This window comes from Corvus moneduloides, chromosome 2 (assembly GCF_009650955.1).
Source record: "Corvus moneduloides isolate bCorMon1 chromosome 2, bCorMon1.pri, whole genome shotgun sequence".
NCBI lineage: Eukaryota > Metazoa > Chordata > Aves > Passeriformes > Corvidae > Corvus > Corvus moneduloides.
Genome location: NC_045477.1, coordinates 5,002,054 through 5,025,652, shown reverse-complemented (window position 1 = coordinate 5,025,652; position 23,599 = coordinate 5,002,054). Strand labels below are relative to the sequence as shown.

At 44.8% G+C, this 23,599-nt stretch overlaps 1 protein-coding gene across 1 annotated transcript in view; it reads right to left on the bottom strand.

The window, feature by feature from the left end:
* Positions 1 to 3,015: 3,015 nt before the first annotated feature.
* Positions 3,016 to 23,599, bottom strand: part of PTGFRN (prostaglandin F2 receptor inhibitor) — a 67,167-nt gene continuing 46,583 nt past the window's right edge. Inside the window, exons 7-9 of the mRNA XM_032096434.1 lie at positions 15,093 to 15,200; positions 7,796 to 8,101; positions 3,016 to 6,557 (exon numbers count right to left, since the gene is read on the bottom strand). Of these exons, the coding sequence (XP_031952325.1) occupies positions 6,391 to 6,557; positions 7,796 to 8,101; positions 15,093 to 15,200 (581 nt within the window). The 3' untranslated portion in view covers positions 3,016 to 6,390. The remainder of the gene's footprint in view (positions 6,558 to 7,795; positions 8,102 to 15,092; positions 15,201 to 23,599) is intronic.

Below are 23,599 nucleotides of genomic sequence, written 5' to 3'. Positions count from 1 at the left end.
GACACTGCACATCATGCCAGGGCCTTTGTAGAGCTGAAGGCAGCACAGAGGCAACAAGCTACAAAAGCAACACCAGTCCTGTCCTCTCAGACATCTCTGGGTTCCCAGATGCGCAGTAACTGGTAAGTTCACATTGCCAGCTCTGCTGGAGGAGCTCTGCAAGTTCATCCTCCCTTCTCTCTAGCTCCACCCTTTAGGAAACTTTTAGGAACTTAGTGTCTTTGGCACTCCCTACCATCCATTAAGTATGTCAAATCATTGCCAGCATCGTACAAGCAAGGAACCAGAGGGCATAAGCCAGGTTAAGTTGCCAAGGGGAAACAGAACTTTGTGTCTGTCTGTCTGCAGCTTCATCACTCACCTCTGACAATTACAGAGGTGCACCCAAAGTCCGTGGTCTGGTCTAAGGCCCAGCACATGCTGGAGGTTGTAAAGCCCCAGATGAACAAAGTATAATACAATGGCAACTTGCTTTCACAAAGCCTGTATTGCGAAGTCCTGCCTCTCTATCCCTTGGCAGAGGTGGAAGCAGACATGCTCTGATGCTTCTGGCACTTCATGGAATGCAACTCTGCTGCCAGGGAGAGGAGAACAGCTTGTGTCTATGGCAGCTCTTCTGAGGGATCTGGGAATCCACAGAGCCTGGTTTCCTCAATAACCCAAGCATTCCCCTGGAGCTCTCAGGATCAGTCATCTGCTGACCACAGCACAATGCCATTTTCCTCAGTAGCAGAAGGAGACCCCTGGCAAAGGGCTGTCTGACTGAAGGCTACACGTGGCATTTAAGGTGTACTTGCCTGGCACAAGAATGAGCAGTGGCTTTTCCTTCAGTTAGCACATCCCACAGCTTCAGTCAGTCACTGAAAGACTCTCTCTTGAAACACCATCTGTCCTGATACCTGCTGTGCAGACCTCAGCCCCCTGCAATCACACAAGTGTGGGAAGTCCCACAGGAAAGGCTAAAGCCACACATTTCCTCAGAAGATTTGCATGACTGGGCTTCGCCTTCACATGACAAAGAACTGGCAGGTCTTCTCATGAATCCTGTTTGACACCAATCAGCTTCAGCCCACAGAGGGTTTTTGGACCGCCCCTGACCCGAGCAGGGCAGTCAGCCAGAGCCATAGCAGCACCACTAGGCTCTGTCAGAGAAAAAGGACAGCCAAGCGTGTTGCCTGAGCCTGGTGTTATGAAAGCAACTGAACTCTCAGGCTCTGGCACAAAAGTGCTTTTCAGACTGCCCCTATGGCAGCAGGCCATACTCTATCAGCAGGTGGCTGAGCTGAGCCCATGGCAGGTACCAAGATTGTGAGAGACTTGATACTGCCCATCATTCACTGCAACACCCAGGCACTTACTTGCCAATACCCCCTTTCATTTCCAGACTTAAACTTTTCAGCTTTCTTTCTTATGACAAAATCCTAGCACGTTTACAAGAACAGTATTAAGACCCAGGTCATCCCAGGGGGTAGGGAAGGCAAGCGAATTTCATAAAAGCTAACCCAAGCTTACTGTAAGCTGTAACCTGCACAGCTCAAGGTCAAGGACTGCTGTCCCACAGGCACACCACTCCTTGCTGCTGTACAAGTGTGTGTTGGACACCTGCAGCTGGCAGAGGCTCTGCTGAGGGACCATTTATGACATTCCTCTATCTCAGCTGATGGCTCCTGTTGCTTCTTAAGGATTTAGAGCTTGATGCCACCTTCCAGCAAGCACAGTCTGCAGAGCACACTTTCCATGTAGAAAGAAGCCAAGGGTACACACTTTGCTGTCACCTGGCCTGCACTGCAGCCATCTCAGAGCATACAGCACTCTGAACACAAACTCACCTTGCCAAAGCTCGCCTTGGCATCCCAAAACCACTGCTGCCTCAAACAACTTCCTGCTGGAAAGCAAGTGTGCTGGTTTTGGCTGGAATGAAGTTCATTTTCTTCACAGTAGCTGGCATGGGGCTGTGTCTTGGATTCATGCTGGAAGCAGTGCTGATAGTGCAGGGAGGTTTTCCCCACTGCTGGGCAGAGCTCACACAGAGCCAAGGCCTTTTCTGCCTCTCACCCCACCCCAGCAGCGAGTGGGCTGGGGGCACAGGGAGGTGCGAGGGGACACAGCCAGGACAGGTGACCCCAACTGACCCCAGGGATACCCCAGACCAGAGAGTGCCATGCTGGGCATATAAAACTGGTGGAAGGAGGAGGAAGGAGGAACATTCAGAGCCATGGTTTTTGTCTTCCCAAGTCGGCGCTATGCGTGACAGAGCCCTGCTCCCCTGGGGACGGCTGAACACCTGCCTGCCCATGGCAAGGGGGGAATGAATTCCTTGGTTTGCTTTGCTTGAGTGCATGCCTTGTGCTTTCCCTATTAAACTGTCTTTATCTCAACTCATGGACTTTTTTCACTTTTACCCTTCCAGTTCTCTCCTCCATCCCGCCGGTGGGGGAGTGAGCGAGGGGCTGTGTGGGGTTTGGCAGCCAGCTGGGATTAAACCATGACAGCAAGTCACCTCCTTGCTGTATGATTTTGGTGTCTTTACATGGTTGCTGGGGGTAAAAAACCATCCTAAATTCAGCCACTGGCAAAGAAAGCAGGAAGTTTTCTTCCAACACTATTGATTTTCCTCCTGGTACCTTGGAAACAAGAAGCCTCATGAAGGGGTCAAGGAAGACTCAACATCTAATGCCAGGTTTTACAGCAGATATTAAATGTACACTCCCAACTGTGACTCCTGGCCTTAGCTAATCAAAATAAAACTCTCCCAACAAAAAAGGTGACTTACAGTGGGGTAGAAACACAACAGACTCAGAAAATAATTATGCTTCCCAATTCATCACAGAAATGTAGGCAAATATTTAAAACTTACTGTAAAATAGGGCTCATGCTTATTTTACAGGGTGAACAGTGCTGGAAACAGGACTGTAAGGTTTACATTTTATACCTTCAGCAATAGTGTCTGCATACATGCAGGGTACAAGGAAGGAACTGCCCATAGCTCAGACATCGAGACCCACAGCACAGACATAATCAAAAAGGCTCGCTCTTTATTTTAAACATAAAAAGAAACATTTTACACAGCATTGTTAGAACTATTCAGTACCTGCATTCCAGAATTGTGCCCAAAACTTTATTTTATAACTTTGAAATTAAAACAAAAGAAAGAAAATACCTTGCCCTTCTGCTGTATGATGTTCAAGGTTGCCCTGGATTGAAATTCCAAGTGCCTGGAGGAATTTACCAGCTTAACCAGGAGACGTGGCAATGCAAACAGAGGAAGATCAATGTGAGCCCTTAGGATACTTTGACAATACCACAGGTTGCAGCAGGGAGGATATGGATGCTTGTACTGCACCACAGGCAGCTTACTCTTCTGATACTCTGCAGGTTTAATACACAACCAGATGCACACACACCTCCACTCACACAAACCCTGGTCACACAGGAAATAATAATAATAATAACAATAAAAAACATGAAAAGTGACCTAGATTTTTTTTTTTTCCCTTAGAGAGAAGATTCACACTCTATTTTTAAAAAAGGGGATAATACAAAATTGGCACAAGTAGAAGGAAACCTGGGGGCTAGATCTAGCCCCTCAGCTTCTAGCCTTCCAACTACAGCAAGTACAGGGTGGAATGGGATGCTGCATTGCCTTCCAAGGGGCTGTCAGCAGTACAAGCTAGTGGCAAACTTCCTTCACTTGGAGTGACAAAGATGGTTTGTTATGGGCTGTGAAGGAAGATCAGCATTAGATAAGGACATGGGGATCTTTCACTAGAGAAGAAGGGAGCCCTGACCAAAATAACCCTGAGTTTTTTTCCAGCAGGGAGGAAGTGTGCTATATTGTGTGTTTGGGAAGAGCTGGCGATTCCCTGCTCATCCATTCCCTAATTATTGCATTACGGTCATGATCCTCTCTCCCTAAAACTTTACCAAGGGCGTAGACAAGAAGTCAGTCTGCCAGGACAAAAAGTGAATGATGCTGGGCTTAGAGCTTCACCACCACTTCCACCCCTCCCAATATGCCCCAATGCCACATGCCTTCTGAGAAGAAAGGCAGATGTTAATGCAGGAAAGAAGCTGCTACAACAGCCAGCATCCCAAACATCAGGATAGTGTTTCATAACATCCCAGGAAAAAGCAAGATTTCACTACAGCAGGGACAGGAGAAGAAGAAAAATTCTTGCTGTCAAAGTAATATCTGAGTGAGTCCTTTCCTGAACTCCCTTCCTTTGGAAAGCATTGCTACAGATTTCTGGGCATTCACAGTGGAAGGTACAGACTGCTTTTGCCCCATTCTTCAGGAAAGGCAGCTAAGTCTGCCTACAACAGAGGCCTTTTCAGAGCTCTTCCAGAAAGAAAAACATCAGGCCAGAAAGAAAAGTTCCTATGAACCTTCAGGCCAAAGTCTTTCAGAGGTTCGTAGGTCTGGGGGTCCCAGTTTTGGAATACTACATGAAATGTCCTAAAGAGTCAAATAACAACTTGCAAGCCCCAACTTTGCAAATTAAGCCCATTTTTGAGATGTTTCATATTCATCTTTCAAAAATCACTGGACACCTCTATGCACACAGATGTGACTGGGTGCATGTTCACACACAGGACACAGAGCAGCCTTCTGGAAAACCCCCTCACATCAGCCTCAGAACAAAGGTCACAAGGCAAGACAAAAAAAGAAAACCCACACAAAGAAAACTTACCACAAAAAACCTTCATAGCCGAGATACCAGACCTGCAGCTCCCCTGGAATACGCAGTGGGATGAGCTATTAGAGAAGCAGATTGTCTAGGACATAACTAATGTCTAATCAGGCAACAGCACACCACAGCCACTACCTTCCATGGATGTTCTTCTTTACCATCTTCCATCTTAAAAACCATGGAAAGGATTGAGCCCTGAACTCAACTCTGCATCTCTCACCCTTCTTGATGCAAGCCAAACCATGGCTACCACATCTGACTGTGGTGAAGTCCTACTTCCTCCTTTGTTTGTACACAGTATCTTTATTCTGACCTTTATTGCTTAAAACACCAGCTGTGCTGGGAAGACAGAACTGCCTGGCAAAGATGCTGCTCCCTCTCAGGAGCCAGGTCAGTGCATGTGGAAGACCAAAGCAGGACTTCTGTACTATAGCACCAAGGAATAGGTCTCAAGCCCATGGGGAGAGGCCTGCTGCAGGCCCACGCTCAAGACCAGGGCTGTTGGAACCTGAAGGATTCTGGATGCCCCCTTGGGCTTGCTCTTATTCCTGCCCTGAGCTGCACTGCAGCTACTGCAGATCTCGGATTCTGCTCACAGGTTCGAGGGTTACCAGTGAGTGACTGGCAGAAGCAGCACTGAAGTCTGGTCTGTGCATTTGGTAATACATAGTTTAGAAGTCTCTAAACACAATCAGCTGGCCAACTGCAGATGAAGATCCATCTCTAACTGTATTCATAAGTCACACCATCACCAGGGGAGCAAGGTCTCCAACCTCCCTGCTGAGGCCAGCAGAAGGCTGAGCCTTGTCCCTAGATACCACGTGCCCCCCTGCCACAAGCAGAACAGGGTCTCAGGCACAATGTGAGCAGCTGTAGTGGGGAGAAGAGAAGGTGGAAGGGTGGGCAAGAAGGTGGCCATAGGCAGACATCCATCAAATGCTTGTCTGAGGATTGACTCTTAAGGGTTGCCAAGTTAGTCCCTACTCACCACAGCTAAGAGCTTTGAGCACTGAAAAGAAAAGGTTTATAAAAGTGCTTCAAAGACCTCCACCAGGCAAGTTATGTGTCAAGATTAACTCAATCTCCTGGAAAGCCAGGGAAGAGAAGGCATGCTGACAACCATAAAACAATTCTTTGCTGGAACAGCCTCATGATGGTTCCAGCACAGGAACCTTCCCCAGCTTTCAACCCAACACAGAGAAGTCTCTGAGATACCAAGGTGGAGAGAGAAAGGGAACAGGATGGTGGTGTGGAGATAGAGGGCAAAAGTAGATTGGTTAATACAGTGGAAGTCTAACACTTTTACCAGCCTCTTTCCCATCCATCATCCTGCCCACCTTGCTTTCGTACAGGGACATCTTTCCAAAACCACGAGGGGGGAAATAAAACCAATGAACAAACAAACAAAACATTAATGAATTTTGTCACAGGGCCCTGCTGAAAGAAGGCTCAACAGTTTGCACATTAGAAGGACACGATCCCTATGCAGAAAGTGCTGCTGGAAAAGGAGAACTCCCAAGTTGCTAAATATGGCCTGATTGTTCTCAGGACATGACGTGTAACGAGGAGAAGCTTGAGGTCCAGGCTGATATCAGAGAGCAAACGCACTGTCTTGTCTGGGACTGTGAGCAAGTGTCTCAACACAATCCAAGAGCACTGTGAGTCTCTCCCAAAATGCAAGTGTGTCCAGCTCCCACCCTCAGTCCATCTCCATCGACATTAGCCGGCGACGCTCTCGTCTCGTTTCCTGCACTTCCTTCTTGCAACACCAACGGGAGCTGCAGTACCCAATAAGGCAGGAGAGGAGTCCAATGACAGTGGCCAGACCGATGCCAATCAACAGGGGATACTTGAAAGCATTCAGAACTGAAAAAGGAAGGCAGAGTCGTTAAGATATCACTGAGAAATTCAGACATCCCCTTTATTTCTTCTTGCCTGAAAAAGGAGAAAATCCCCCATTATTCAGCCAGTGGCAGATTAATTACTTCAGAAAGAAATTACACTGATTTTCTTTCTTGATTTCCATCTTCCCAGGTTTGAAAAATTGCTCTTTTACTGGTCTCCCTTTCCTCTTCTTCCTCCACCCTTTCAAAGCCTTGGAAAGGTTGGAAGCACCAGAAGAGCCTTGGAGTGAGATAGCAAAGTAAAGTTCATTCCAAGAGTCACTCTATCACACATTTCTCCATACAAAAGCACTGGATTGTTTCTCCATCCGAGGCTGAGTGTAGCTGCATTCTTTTTTACATGTTTCCAAAAAGCAAGGAGTAGACTCCTTTTTGCTTTGAATTATTCGAATTACTATATATTTACCCTGTCTAATCAACCTTCAAAGCTGGTGCCTAAACAAAAAAATGGATTTTGAAGTACCTACTGCTCAGTTAAAAGGCAGTAAGAACTGTAAGGAGTTTGGAAAGTACAGTTTTAATAGTTATCAGCACAGTGGGGAGAACAAAAGCTTATTGTTCATTTCAAGTTCAGGGAACTTCCAAAAATGACCTCTCTTGAAAATATCAAGAAAGCAACTAGTTCAAAACCCCTCCTGTGTTCATCTTCCTCCTTAGCTATGTGCTGAATGCAGTATCTAGCGTGCAACTTCCTCCTCATGAAGTCTAGCAACACTTGCAACTCTGGGTGGAAAGCAGACAAGGGATGAAGGGCAGGGAGCAACATGTCTTGTCATTAGGGAGGGAGGAAGGAGCCAGAGCTCTGATTTTCTCTTCCCAGCTTTGACACTAACCACAATGTGACTAATTCACATGCCCTATCTGCAAACCAAGCCTTCCTCCAGCAGGCAGCAGAAGGGTTAACACTCTGAGAGAATACTGTGCCCTTGATTGAAAGGTGCCTGAGCTGTGCAAAACATCACCAAGAGGTGATCAGGAAAAAAACCACTCCAGTCTTATATTTATCAACTGTTTAGGCAGAAAAGATTCTTCCACTCTGAAGAATCTCGAAGAAGAAATTGCAAACTGTAAAAAAAGATGACAAAATCTAATGAGATTACCAGAGGCACCTTTAAAAGTAGTTACGGGGAATGTTTGCCACAAAAAGACATAATAAGGTGTTAAAAACTAAATTGAGTAACACATGTTTCAGTCTCTTACCATCCATTTTCACAGACAGAAAGATGGGTTTGGCTTTGATGTCAGGCTCCCGCTGCCACACGCCCGTGGCGGATCGCACCCACGGGGTCACTACGCAGTAGTGATTCCCAAAGTCATGGTCCTCGCAGCCGTGCACGCGGAGCCGGAATTCCAGAGGGCTGATCCTCTCCAGGCTGAGATCACTGCTCCCATTCCTCCTGCTTTGGGTCACAATCCCTCTCCGGTCCAGCGAGGCCAGCAAGACAGGCTCTCTGTCCAGCGCAAAGGAGCGCACAGCAAACCAGGAGACATCAAAGGACATATCATCTGCGTTTGTGGACAAAGAAGAATTCAGACATGTTGGTGAGTTCTGAAAAGGATTCACAGTGCCATTTCTCAGCAGAAAGGTTAATCTGTAAGCAGCACAGGCAGCGCTGGTCTGACAGCAGAGGAAAACATAAAAAAAGAAAACAGAAAGAAAAAGAGAGAGTTCCCTGAACATGTCCATTCTAGGAAGATTCAAGCAGTGAACTGCAATGAAACGCACTGACAGGGAGAATAGAGTTGTACAGAAAGGGTGACTTACTACAGGGATGACAAAGAAGAGATTTCTTGCCTTTCTGCCTGCCATTCTAAAATTTGTATTTAACTCTAAGTTTTTACCAAGCAGGCTTAGTATCATAAGAAATTCTACAGTTATGCTGCACCTACAGTGAAAGGGAGTGGGAGTGCTAGGTATTTGCTAGGAGAGAGTGATTTGAAGTTCTGGTCTTCATGCAGGACCTACACAGCCACAAAATCAGGAGGCTCTATCCTGAAGGCCCCTTCCTTACATTTAGAGTTTGCCTGAATGAACACAGATTCTGTATAGTGCACAAAGAATTACCTGCAACAGTACAAAACATTCAGGAGCGAAGCCTGACCACGCTGCTCTTATACATTTTTCCCCAGAGCTGTGAGTTACTGTGACACATCAGACATGATGCCTTGTACAAGTTTCACCACCCAAGGACACAGTCTATAATATGGATCTGCAGGAACTTACACTTCTAACTCAGCTGACAGGTAGTCAGAGTCCACCAGCACATCTAGCTCGCTGTGTGCTCATGCAAGGTCTTATTGATCTCATTAGCAGATCTCAGTCTTAACCCTATTAGGCAGATGTAGCTGAGTATCTACTTTTAAAATCACCGCTGTTCTTTGCTATCATGAGCCCAGCAACACCTGTCAGAGTCGGAAACCTGGCCTGACCTACAGCACAGACAGGAAAGCCTGCTCACTTGTTTCCTCACAGCTCTTCCTTCCTGGCACATGAGCAAGCTGATGGGCCCAAACAGGAAACAGAGGTTACTATTTCTGTCCTGAGTTTGCAGTACTGGTACAGTGTGTGCACACCTAGGGCAGTCCCAGTGATTCTTGGCAATATATCAGACCTCCATTTTCTAGTATTGAGAGCTCTGAAAAATACAGTGCTAGCAATCTGAAATTTAAAACTGATCTTTTGTCTAATTGAGTTTGCTTTTCTCTAAACTTTCACATTTGACCTTCAGGCTAATGGAATAACTGAAGCCCTAAACCTGCTGTTGTACCGAAATTGTTTACAGATCTAAGTGAAGATGATTTTTAAGCCTCTATCAGGCAAGCTAGCACCTTGGCAAAGAAGGGAACCTCCATATTTTAAAGTAAATTAAAAGGACATCCTCAGCTCTTTTACTTGAACTATATTATCAGCTGGCCATGTGGGACATTCCTCCTTACTGCAGAAAAAAAAAGAAAACAAACCAGTGTTTGGGGTATAATTAACTCCTTCCTAAGGTGCACTGCATTTACACACATCTACAGAAACAAAACAAAAATAGGAGAAAGCACATGTTACTATCAGAGACCGTGTCTGACCAAACTGTTTTGGGACACCAGCCAGTTTCCTGCCCTGCCTGCCACAGCCTGGCCTTCTGGGCAATGCACAGGACCTTGGGAGAGCACCTGGCCTGCTTTGCAGCCCTACAGCAGGAGCAGGTGTCCCAATCCTACATGGGGCTCGGCATAGGTCACATGGAGCAGCAGCCCTCAGAGCAATCCCTCTTGCCTCTCATCCTACAAACGCTACTCTGAGTTACTTGGCAAAGCGCTCGGACCACTTCCCTTGAAACCAAAGTTAATAAAAATTACCATAAACACATGTTCAGTCAACGAGACCAAACTTTGACCTCTGCTTTGTGCACTCATCCAAGTGCCTATGGGAAACAGGGCCTCTGCTGGAGAGAGCTCTGTTTATAGAAACCACTCTTCATCCCTGCTGTCTGTTTATGCCAAATACGGTAATAGTGCTGGTCCACAGGCAGTCACATTGGGAATGACCAATTCCTTCCAAAGATCCAAGACTGCTGCTTGCCCTTGTGTTTCCAGGTGCTGTAGGAGCATATAGACACCTTCCAGGCTAAGTCAAATTTTATTTAACACACCACTGACCTTGCTGAAAAGGGTTTAAGCAATAAATTTAGATATTAAAAGATGATAATAATCTAGCCTTCAGATCCTCAGGCAGCTTTGAAGAATTCCTTCTTTTGCATCTCAGATAATTTGAGGTTCCCTTCCCTTCACATATGAAGATGAGTACAGGCACTTGCTGTCATTTTGAAATAGTTGAATCTGTCTTCTGTAATTACAACATTGGACAACAGTATTATGGCAACATATTTTATTAGTCAGTATACAGTTTGCAATTAGTGACTCACTACAGACAGTCAGAGGGAGGATTTGGCTCCAAGTACTCTGTCACTATCCTCCTTGAAATAGCTTAATACAGCAAAGTCATCTGATTCATTTCTATATATCTCTGGCTTTCATGCAATAAAAACACAGGCAAATATAGCAAAGCCAAGACATAAATCAGGTGCTCCCTAAATATCAGAGATGAACATGCCTAGCAGCTCCCAAGTGCTAATACATATGTAGATAGTCTGACATAATCCCATATGTAGATTGACTGACATAAAACAGGTACACACTAGACATCTGCACCATTCCACACACCTTCTGTCAATGCTGACGAGTCACTCTCAATTTTTGACCCAAATCTACAGAAACTCCACTTCAAGAACCACACTCACACTTAACAAAGGTTTCTTTTCCTGGTTCTTTCTGTGCCACACAGTCAGTAGCGTGGAACACCTGGCCAAGGTGCCCCACAGTGAAGTGTAACATCCCAGTGCCAAGACCACAAGGGCATTGAGGGCCTCAGTACCACCAGGACAGGAAGCCCTAAAGGAACAGAGAGCACTGGGAGCTGGACACTTCAGAGCTCTGTGAGCAGAGTAACAGTGGTGCTGTGCTTCCTCCCCTCCTCAGCTAGCGAGGATCATCAACATGTAAAGCACATCTTTACGCACATTGCGATTTGACACACAGGGCTAAGCTGTCTGGGTCTGAGCTACTTCCCTGACCAATCACTCCTCAAAAAACGGAATCCTATTTCTAGACCAGCTTCTTAGGAACCATACACTTCCACTGCTTAGAATGGAGCTCTCTCAGCATCCTGTTACAGCGTTGAATCACAATTTTGAGACCCTTTTTGTTTACTACATTTAAATGAGGTTGAATAGGGCTTCCTAGAGAGCTGAGCAAACCACTTCAAGCCATATAAGGGGTAAACAAGCTGGTTTTGTTAAATTCTCCAGAGTGCCCACTGGGTCTGTCTGGAGCAGATAAAAAAACCCCCACATCTCCTTTCAGACACAGTAAGTAATACTTTTAAATCCCTAAGCACACAGCCCAAGAATGGGTGATCTGGGAAGTCTAGAGAGATCATTTGTGAAAATGTGTATTCAACAGAAGTATCAGAAGCAGCTTTTATATCTTCAGGGCACAGAAGAACTACTATTCCCCCCTGACACACACACACTCCCCTCAAAACACCAACCACAGCTGCCAAGCCAAAGGAGCACTTCTTTAGAGGGAGCAGTTGCTGCCATGTACTGGGCTTAGTAACACACACTAGATTTCAGCAGGGTCTCAAGGAAGCAGAGGAAATTAAAGCATGTAGCAGTCACATCAAAACCTTTCCTATCCTTTTGAAAATTTCCCACAGGGTGGGTACACACAAACACACACTGAAAGCATTGTGAGTTGCCTCTACCAGAAAAGGGTTCAAACCATAAGTGATGCCTCTAGGGAAAAAAAAAAAAACAAAACAAAACAACAAAAATGGATCAATCTAACTGTAACAAATGGCACTGACAGGGATAACTGGTCATTTAGCTTTTCTTCAGCTCCTTGGAAGTACTTTATTTTTCTGATTCTGCATACAAAGAGGGAGACAAGGTGGCACCTGACATCAGCTTATTACAGGAGGCATACATACTAATCCACATGCATGCTTGCAGAGTTGAGTGCCAACGTGCACAAGAGCAGAGCTGGCTGGCATACGGAATGTGTTCAAAGGATGTGCGTTTTACAGGACATCTCGTGAAACAGCCTGGTCCTCCTTTGCTCACAAGAGATCCCACACCACAGCCCTGCAGCACGTCTGACACAAGAAGTACAGATGGCCTTGAAAGCCACCACGCACCTTAGAAAGGAGTCAAATGCATTTGCTCTTTTCTCCTTTCTCATCACATTCCCAAATGGAACGACCACGTCTGCACTGCAGTCATTTGTTTTCTTCCAGAAGATGCTGGCAACTCTTGCCCTGTTTCTCTGATTGCCAGGTGTGGGCTTTCCCTAACAGCGTGCCTCATGTCCCCAGTGGGATGAGACAGCCCCATTATTTTCACAGTCTGTCTAACATTTGGCACTAATTTAAAAAGCAAGTCCTCCATTCCAGTTGTGAATTAAATTGTGATACTGACACAGCATAAAGACAGATCAGAGATGGGATACAGAGGAAAAAGGTTACTGGTGAGGAACTACATCTGTTTGCTACCATACAAGCCCTTAAGCCCGTCCCCTAACCTGCCCCATTAGCCCTCTCCAGCTCCCAAGGCCAAGGAGGCAGAAGTCTGCACACCCTGCATAAATTCCAGCTGCTCCCTGCAGCTCTTCTGCCAGTCTCATCCAGAGGACCAGCAAGGCCTGGAGATGGACCAGATTCTCAGGCCCATGGGGTTTCATCACACAGCATGACTGGGCTGGTTAGGCCCCAAATCCTGCTCATCCAGCAACCGAGAGGCTCAGAGTGTGGACTGAAAGGTCCCCTCAAAGCCTGCCACAATGCCACACTTTACTCCGTTCTAGGTGCATTTATTGTCTGTGCCTCATCTGCCCCATTACAGACTGAAAAAGGAAAAAACAAAAACCTTAACAAACCACCAACACGAAATAAACAAGATAAAAAAACACCACAGAGGTCTGCCATGTCCAACATGACATTACCCAGCTATGGAACAGATTACAGTGCTGACATTTAAGACTGCTCTGGTTGCCCGTGACCGCTAGAAACAGCATCATCTCCAGCTCCAGGGATAATCTATCAATTCAAGGGACACCCACAAACCCTTGTGAGGTTGCCAAGTTAAAACGTAACTGTGCTGATGAGCAGCTCCTCAAAGACAACACCTTTTTACTTCAACCTTTTTGATTATCCTTATACTGTCCATGTTCCTCCCAGGCTCAAGGTACCAAATACACACAAAACCATCCCAAACCCAACTGCAGTGAAGCACTGACAGGAGAGCCCCACTGCTACTAAGTGGCCGCTTTTCACAGAATGGGTAAGGCTGGAAGGGACCACTGGAGGTCATCTGGTCCAACCTCCCTGGTCAAGGGTTATCCTAGAGCACATGGCACAGGACTGTGTCCAGAGGGCTTTTGAACCTCTCCAGAGAAGGAGCCTCCACAACATCTCTGGGCAACCTGTTCCAGTGTGTGGTCGCCCTCACAGTAAAGAAGTTCCTCCTTATATTCAGGTGGAACTTGTTGTGTTCCAGTTTTCAAGTTTTAAGTGATTCAGGGATGCTGAGGCCTCTTTCACAAGGCAACACCAAGCTTATTTAGGCTGTTGAACACCAGCAGAAGCAGCAGCTGCTGCCTGTCAGCAATTATTGCTTTGGAAAGGAAGGCAGCTGCTCTGGGTACCACCTTGCAACAATACCTCTAAGAGCTTGAGCGCACCTCAGCTTGGAAGAGGCTTCCTGCTGAGCAGAAGCCACGGGACAGGCTGAGGTGGATGCACAGGCACACATCACTGCTTGCTGTGCCCAGTATCCCAGGCTATGACTCTTTTGACAGCAATAAAGTTTACTCAGCTGTTCCTTCCTACCAAGCATTTCAATAATACAATCTACAGACTTCTATCATTTTTTCACAGGCAGCACACGACTGTAATCTAGCAAATTGCTTCCCTGCCATGCTCAGATTTAATGCAGAACAGACATCTTGTAATTTCAAAGTGATGGGCCTTTACTAAGCCTGGTACTTCATTTCATCAGCTACTACATCATAAGTAATATTTTCTGCACAGCACCTCTTTTGTAGTGGTTTATGAGTAGGCTTTTAAGTTTAGCATGAATCATGACAAGTTTATATTTAGATATATTCACATACATTTATATTTACATATATATTTGTAGATTTATTTTAAAGAGATATTTATATTCATATACATAATGACTAAACTCTCTCCAAACCCAAATTTTGGGCATAAGAAAGAGAGTTACTCTCACAGCATTTTGATGAAAAGCAGCTTAGACAATGCTTGGCAAGCAGCTAGGTTTTGAGCAATTCTCTGAACTTTTAGCTCTCCATAAAAATTTGCTTTTAAAGTGTCTGCTATCCTTTTCACAGGAACTAGGTACTGTATTTCTTTCTTCCACATGAAAAAGGATGCTCAGCTCTGAAGACAATGAACATTCATTTTGGCATTTAGGCTGCAGCAGTCAATTATTATGATTTTTAGATCTACCTTAAGCCTTAAATTCACTCTCAAGTGTGAAGCTGACTGGCCAGGTGTCTAAGATTTCTTTACAGATAACCATTTTCTCCTAAATGGTTTAGCCAATGGACCTCCTTCCCAATTAAAGGGAACAGGAAGAGTTTTCATGGCCCAGCTAGTGGTTGTGGGTTTAGATTGTCTGCAGCGGGGTCACTTGGTGGGGACAGCAGAGGGGAATTTAACAGTAAGAAACTCTTTCCCCTCTCCCCTCAGAAGGTGAAATGCAAGAAACTTGCTTTAAATTGAGCTGTGTAAAGCAAGCACATGCTCCTGTTTTTGTCTAGTTCTACAGAACTGTAGGTTCTCAGCTCTCCAGCCTCACTCAAAGGACATAGGGATGTAACTTCTGAAGGCAAATGAGTTAGGAGTGAAATAATTTTGCTGAAATACCTGGCTCAAGGGGCATTCCTTCCGTTGTGACGATACACAGCAAATCTGCCACCTCACCCTGGTAAACCGTGGGGCTGTCAGAATGCACCGAGACGTTGAACACAGGACCTGGAGAAGAGTAACCACAATTATTCAGGACAGGCTTTACTTCATTACCCAACACCTTTCTTGCACGTTTTTGAAGTATTTTCTCCTCGTTTGTGGAGACAGAGCTCTGAAGCAGGGATAAGCAACCATTTAAGTGTTTTGTGAAATAGTTTCTCATTCTTAGCTATTTAATCCTGTACTAAGACAAAGTACCCAGACCATCAGACCTGTCACCCAACACAGAGGCTGCTGCCCAAGTCTGCCTTCTACTCTCCAGCACAAAAGGAGCTGGTCTTCCACTGGTGACTCCTTTAAGAGCATGAGAGTTCAGGTCTTCAGGCTAATCCAGAATGGGTCTTTTTGTTGAGGCTGTCAATAGGAATTCAAGTTAAAACAGTATCTTAACAATACCAATGGCTCTACAGTGGAACTGGAACAGACAATACAAGTGGTGCATCTGATAATACTTTTCTGCGTGTTTTCCTTCAGGCTCTGCCACAGACAGCTTCTTCTGTGGATGTCTCAAAGCCCAAGGGTACAGCAACTCCTTCAGCTGCAAAGTGGTGATGATATCAATGAAAACCATTAGGCTGTTTTGAAATACTCAGATACCATGACAACACTGTGATATTTTGACTTCTGACACACTTAAGTTAAAAACCCAAAACTTCCCCCAATTTTGAAAACAGCTGCATCTCTAGTGCAAAAGTAACAAAATCACAACTCCTCAGATACGCCAGCATTGTTAATTCTATTTCACAGGGCAGAAACTGAAGAATGTACCAAAATACCTCCATGATTTCTCTACTGAACAGGGTGAAGGAGACGAGTAGAAGGAAAGCTGATCCCAGCAGTGACCTCCAGGATGACTTCGGGGGGAAGAGGCAGGGAACCCAAGAAGAAACTTGGGACTCAGATTAAGAAGTAACCCTTTTTACACTCCCTAGACTGCCATTATTACCTGGCTCACCTATTTCTGGCACAGCAGCAGAAATGACAAGCAGAGAAGGGTGACTTGGGAGGACAGAAAAGCTGTTTATTTGCTCTCCTCCACTGTTACCTGCTACTCTTTTAGTACAAGAACCATACATTTCAAATGCACTGAAGATCAGTGGCAAACAATGCTTTTAATGAAGAACACTTCTGGAAATCATCCAAAAAAACCCACTTGTGCCTTGCCCTCTCAACAGGTTTCTGTGGAAAGCTACACTGATAGCTCACCACATGGCACATACTTACCACATCATTCCCAAACTGAGGTTCTGGAAAGAAATGTGGGTGTATCATGAAGCTAGAGTTAATTTTTGCTGCAACTTTTGTAGACTACAAGGGCCTGGCTTGTTTTGGTCAACAGATAATACACAGCATGCTAAGAAATTCATTCCAACTACAACGCAATAATTACTTCTCCAGCTTTCAACATTCCCCTCCTGCAATTTCCACTGGGCACAATGTGCTGCTCTTTGTTATACTGTAAGTTTTCTTACAGCCCTCTCCTCTGCCCCAGAAGCAGTTGTACTTTTGTACACAAGCGCAGTAAGCAGACATATAATCTGAGAGTTTGACATCCATTTTGACACTAGAAGATCTCTCTTAAAATTAACACTGCAAATTACCCCACCAAGCAAGGATAAAAAAAGGGTGGTAGAGATGCAATAGAGGTTACACATGGATTACCAACCAAGACTCCTACATGTCTATGCTAGAACACATTTAAGGAAGTAAGAGATCCAGAATACTGAGATCAGCTGCTCAGGTAATGACTTCACAAGCGGGCTGCAGCCCTAACTTAAGCTAAGCATGATGGTATCCTTTTCTGAGGAAATGAACAGAGATTAATCTGATTGCTTTCTCAGCATCTATCTAAACTGGTTTTGTGTGAATTCAATTTGTTTCCTGACATTCACACACACACACAAGCCAAACTATATTCCCATTGCAGCCTATTTGATTATTTGTGTTCAGATAAAACAAGACATTTTCCATCCTTTTGTTTGGAGTTGTGCAGACAGAAGTTCAAGGTCCTAGGGGATTAAAGGCAGCAGGGACCAGGACACTCCAGCCAACTATAAGCAGAAAAGTCTCAAGCTGTGCATGAAGTGACAAAGAAAAGAAGTGAAGAGACTGTCAAAATCTGCTAGGAACATCCCTGCATTCCCAGCACACTCCCTCTGCTGCACTGATCAAAAGCAGAACAGTACCATAATAATCCTGACACTGTCCATAGCTCAGAGCCTATCCTATGCCTATCCTGCAGCAAGTGAGGTGACATCATGTCAGGAATATGGGACATGCTCTACTCCAGCAAACAGGCTGGATGCTGGGAGGGGTTGAGCAAGAGAGATGAACTGCATGACTCCGACTTTGTTGGGCTAAGGATGGGCTGCCCTACCCAGTTAAACAAGGAAAGACAGAGGATACATGGGATTTTTCAGGCCTTATTTCTAGGATGAAAGTCCAGGTACCTCCTGCATTGAACAGACACTGCCCTCAAAGCCTGGCACACCAACAAACTGCTAATGTGGAGCAGGGTCAGAGCACTCCTGGCCAGTGGATGTCACAAGGGTAAAAGCTGAGCTTGGCTGGTCACTCAGCCAGGATTCTGTGGATCATGGAAATGCGGCACTCCCAACACACTCCTCATTTCGGGTCACCAAGCACATCTCCAGCCTGCCTCCCCCATGAAGAGCCAAAGCTTCCTGGGCAGGAAGGCTCCAAGGCATCAGCTGCACTGGCATTTCAGGATTGTGCTTCCCCTTGGTAAGGCACAAACAGTTCTTTCCTTCTAGTTATTTCCCTAGCAGGTAACATCTCCTGCAAATTACCATCTCTGCCTCCAGGCAGAAATCACTGTCCTGTGCTAGAACTGGACATCAACAAAGAGTCAAGGGATGTGTCAGAGGTGGTGATCTTCCCTCTCCAGCTGAAGAGGGAAAACAACATTTCATTATTTTTTTAAACCCAAGCAAGATTAATTACAGTGAAAGTTTCTCAGTTCAGTCTGGAAAACTGCGTGGCTTCAACTTCCTAGGGTTATATGTCTTCTTTGGATGTATCTCACACCTTCTGCCCACATGACCCATGCCCTGGGTCTCAGGCTGCCCTCAGGCATGAAAGGACAGAATAAAGCACCTTCAGAGATTTATTCCCACTCCCTTACAAAACCTGAAAAGGTAGGAGGCTGCCTGAGTGCCCCATTCTCCCACCAGTGCTCAAGAGGCTCTGAATCTGGACCACGCCAAGCAAGACTCAGCACACAAAACCCAACTATTTTAAGTGTTTGCCCTCCAAGACAAAACTAAAAAAAACAAACAAACAAACAACAACAACAAAAAAAACACACCACAAAAAAAGGCCAAACACCTCAATGCCTTGATTACAGATAGAAGCATGTGGTGAAACAGGCAACTCCCAGCAGACACTGATGACACTGGCTCAGGGTCTCAGCATCATCATGCTCAAGCACGTACAGTGTCACAGGAAGGGTTGGGGAGGTGACAGGAACTCTCTCCTTCACTGAGATATGAGTTCATGCTACATTAACACCGAGAAAAACAGAACTCTGCAGATAACAGATGCTGTGGCTTTGGCCACCTTGCCACCTGCATTTAACAGTCTGAAATACTGTTATTGGCACCTACTGGTCACCCGGGAGAATAAACAAACCAGAGCTTAGTTTCAATTGCAGGGCTGACAGATCAAGCATGACCTGTAAAACTCATCAAGAACAAAGCAAAGTTAAATGCTGAAAAGCTGATCATGAGCTTGAAAGCTGAGAAATGACTGGATTTTAATAACTTCAGATCTGAAGGTAAGTGTCATTCCCTCTGATAATTTGGAAGCTAAAGAGCACAGATTTACAAAACAAACCAGCATTCCCAATTCTAAGAAGTAAGCATCATAAATTGCCATATTTTGCTGAGACCTTTGATTTAAAATGAACCAAAATATCTGTTCCTCACTATAAGTAAGGCCTTATGTAAGCTTAGATACAACTCCTAAAAGAAGTTTTCTTTAGTAAAAAAATAACAATTTTATATTAAAAAACAGCTGCAGTCAGGATAGTATTTCTTGACTCCCAAACGCTTGAAAAACACTACACAACTTTAAACAGAACGTGAAGAAATTGAGGTTAGAAGTTTACTAGTACAAACCCAGAAGTGCTTAAAGACAAACCAGGTTTCAGAATCAGGAATTGTTCAGTGTACTTTTCTCTAAATGTTCCCTTTTATGTTAGATCTCAATGCTCAAACTGTTGATTCACCAGGAAGGTAACTCCAGAAGCCAGATCCTACAGTAATACAGTTTTCAGCTAAAAAGTGCTATGCTAATTCTTCTACCTATAAAAATGAAAGGAAGAAGTGTTTGTAAGCTGAACCAAATTTTGTTATTATGTGCTCAATCAATCAGATTCACACGGAAGGGGCTGCAGGGTGGAAAGGAGGAGTTCAAGTTGTTCAAGTTAATTTACTCAACTTAAGGATTTACAAATTGGAGAAAAATTCTGAGCCATCTCTACCTGATGCCACCCCATTCTTCCTGCTTTCATTCCCTGCTCAGTAATCCAAACACTTTAAATCTGCAAGAAAAATGGGAAAAGGAAGGAGAATAACCAAGGGCCACTTAAAATCCAGTTCTGTAACAAAGCGGTCCTAATTATCTAGAGTCCTACGTGATGTTTTGTCTTCTCTGATTATCATTTTACCCTGTACTTCTCTGCAGAAATAAGGTATAGTCTCCCCACAGACACAAGCTACTTTTGTTTCCCAGACAAGCAGAGAAGAGAAAGGTCAAGTAATCTGATGACAACAGAGACCCAGGGCAGACTGTTCCCTGCAAGAAGCCTGTGCCCAGTCCATTACTGACCAGGGGGGCTGGAATTCCTGCGTGCAGCTTCCCTGAATGCAATCAGACAGCACCACAGACCACAACGGGGAAAACAACTGATGCAACCCACGAGTTCTGCATCGTCCAAAATATTACTCACCTCTGCCCTGGCACCAAATCATTCACTCTTCAACTGAGAATTCCATGACCTGCCTTTCTCCAGATAAAAAGTTTCTTCACCTTGACTTTTCCAGACCCCTGCCCTTTCCCTGCTTCTTTGTGAAGCTGTTCCCTAACAAGCTTTACCCCAAGCCTCATAATAGCTGTTACTGGAAGAAGCCCTCAGTAGTTAAGTCTGTGGTTTCTACTTCCAGCTACAAATTAATGCACAAAGGCACACAATGACAAAGCACGTTCCTGCCCATTAACAGTGGCTGGAAAATACCAGCCTTTCTTGCCAAAGACTTTCTGCTGCATCGCTTTTCATTCATTTCCGTGATTAAGCTTTCTTTCCTTTAAGAATCTTTCTATTCGCCCTTCTTGAAATTGAGTATCTCTCGGGGTCATTGCAGGGCATCATTTCATTTTAATTGCAAGTTCAACATCAATACTCAGCTCATATTTCAGCAGCTCTTGGTTTATCTCAGCCTCTTCCAAAGTGAACGATAATACATTGCTGTGCAATGAGCTCACATGGAGATGTAATCCAGAGTTGAAGATTTCATTGAGATATTTCCCTTACAAGTTCTCTTTTATTTTTTTCTCTCCAGAACTTTCTACCCTCTGCTGAACGGCACAGAGCAGAGACAGCTCAGAGCACAGCCAAGCTTCAAATGGATCTCTGTCATAACACACTTCTCAACATGAGATTAAAAGCTTCCTTCTCCCTGCTTCCTTCAAGGGAAAGGAAAATAAGTCACTTCTGTGGAAATCCCTGTGAGTGTGTAGCAGGCAAAGACATTCTAAACACTAACCTGGGTTGCCCAGTTAGTGGTAAAAGGGATTGAAAATTAAAGGACAAATGCCAAAGCAGAGTTTATGAAGCTATCTTCCTACACTGACTTGAGAAGAACAGCAAGGGACAGAAGACAGGTGTGTTCTAGGCTGAAAGAAAGGCTGTGTACACATGCATCAACCAACAGCTCGGGAGGAGAGAGGATGCATTGGAGTAGAAACAGTGTGATGAAATTAAGAGAACATTTCAAGACAGGCACTGGCAGCTGCTCTTGTTCCTCACATCACTGGGCAACCTTTATAAAAGACATGGCAGAACCTCTCTGTCCTACAATGGGAAAACAAACAAACAAAAAAAGCACTGAGGAATATTAAATTCTGCATAGGGGACAGCTTCCCCTGCCCCCCAGATAAGCTTATTTTGCTTAGAGCAGCTGGACATACAAAAGGCATTCTTTTTACGAAACTGGTCTAGCGATCCATGTTATTCATGAGGTCATACCAGAGGATTCACAAGATCCTCTCTGGTCTTAAAATATATCCAGCAGAGAACAATCTGCCATTGATTGAATATTTGAAAACTAATGACCTAGTAGGCTCCTCCTCACCATACTCCCCCACCCTCACTTCCAGTTCATACGGTCTGGTCAACAAAATCCACGTTTCGTTTTTTTTAGTTCAGGGTGTTTCAAACAAATGCCTTTACATTAACATTTCAGATCATTAACCAAATGGAATAAATACGTCCCTCTGCAACAGCAAGTGGAGAAAGAAGAGAGGAGATCTCTGCTTGCAGCCAGCAAGTTGTGCCTTGAATGGAAAGAATCTGAGCAAGACATTTTCCACAGATGTTCACGGAAAAACATTTCAGAGCACTGCCACATTTCAAGCCTATTGTGGCAGGAAACACTGCAGTTTCATGTGTGCAGTCCCCAGCTCATATATGAAAAGCTCACAGGCCCCTGCCATTCAGAGAGATCACATTGCACAATGTGTATGCACGCTAAAAACCCCTCTTTGAAACATCACTCAGCTCGGAGAGATCTGGGAGAGAGTCAAACTGGAGAGAAGGATTTCCAATCCCAGCAAGCCTCACCATCCCCCATCAAAGGGGAATCAATAAAAACAACCGAGAAAGAAATTCCTCCTAGGACTAAAAGCTTCACGTTAAACCCTTTAAGGGCTTCCTTTTGCTGAAAATGCTGCTTCCATATTGATCCCTGCCCCACTCCACCAGCCACGATGCACGCGGAAAATGCTGTCCGAGCCCAAGACTTCAAAGTACGGAGGAGACTGCAATACATCCTATTTTTCAAAATTACACTGCTGTATTATACTCCCTCCAGCAGTTATAGATAAGTTGTCTTTCTGTTACACTTTGAGAAATCAGTGCAGTTGACTCCTTAACAGTTTTCCTATCAGGGACAAACACTCATAAGATACCCCAACCTCCCTATAATTCAGGATTTAGCACACTGGTGCTCGCCAGCTTTTTTTTTTTTCCAGTTGCCTGGAAAGCTGCATGCCCCCCTTTTTTTTCCTGCACCTTTCCTGTTAGTATCTTCCCTCCAATTTTGGGGAAATTCTCCCTAGAAATAACTAGCTCCCTCAGCAGTTCTGCTTTTCACCACAGCCATTAGGGAAATTTTGGCACCAACTTATTTTTACTGAATAAAAAGTTTGACAGCTGCTTGTGCCACAGGATGCAAGAGAAGGGTGTGATATCTGAGCCATGCTTTCATAGCTGCTCCACAACTTTGCCATTTACCTCTGGCTCCCTGACTCGGTTTGCATCAAAGACAGGCTTCAGCAAACAAAACCAAAGTAACACACCCACAAAACATCTTCTGTCTTGTGTACTTAATTCCAGATGATTTCCCAAATAATAATTCCTCAGTGAGCCCATTCTAACTGTGGTCATCACATGTTCTCATCATGCCCAGAGGTGAATATCCAGCAGGGATACCTGAGTAACAACTGAAGGACATGAAGTTCATCCATCAATTAAAGAAAATTGCAGGTATTTCAAGACAGATTTTGCTACATGCCAAGATTATTTTGGGAAATAGTGCTCCAGCAAATTGTGCCTGGGATCTCATTTCTTTCTTCATTCTTTTATAGAGAATGAAAGGCTGACAGGGCTTCAGGACCATCCCTCCCCCTGCTCCAGCCCTGCTACTGGAATTCACACATTCCCAGGGCACTTCTACATGCTGCCTCCCTTTCTTCACTCCACGCTCCAGAAACTCTATCTGGGTGAAGGGGCTGGGAGGAGAGGCTGACAGCAAAAAGAAGTCAAGACTACAACACGTACACTTCCCTCCCTCGCATTGCTTGCAGATCTCCCTCTGAACCCTGGGTATCAATAGCATCCTGCCAAACTTTTTGGATGGGAGTTCAAAGTGACACAAGACAAGCCATGTTGGGAGAGGCACCAACCACCACTTTTGTGCAGGAAAGCATCCACATCAGAGCCTGGAGGGGAAGGGTGGGGTTTAAGGCAGATTTCATTCTTGCTGGTTTCTTTTATCATCCCCTTTGCAAATGCTACTCTCCCACTGTGTCTGACCCAGATATGAAGAGCAATAAGGCTAAAACTGTAGCCCACTAAACCATCTTGAGAAATTACCTAAAACAGA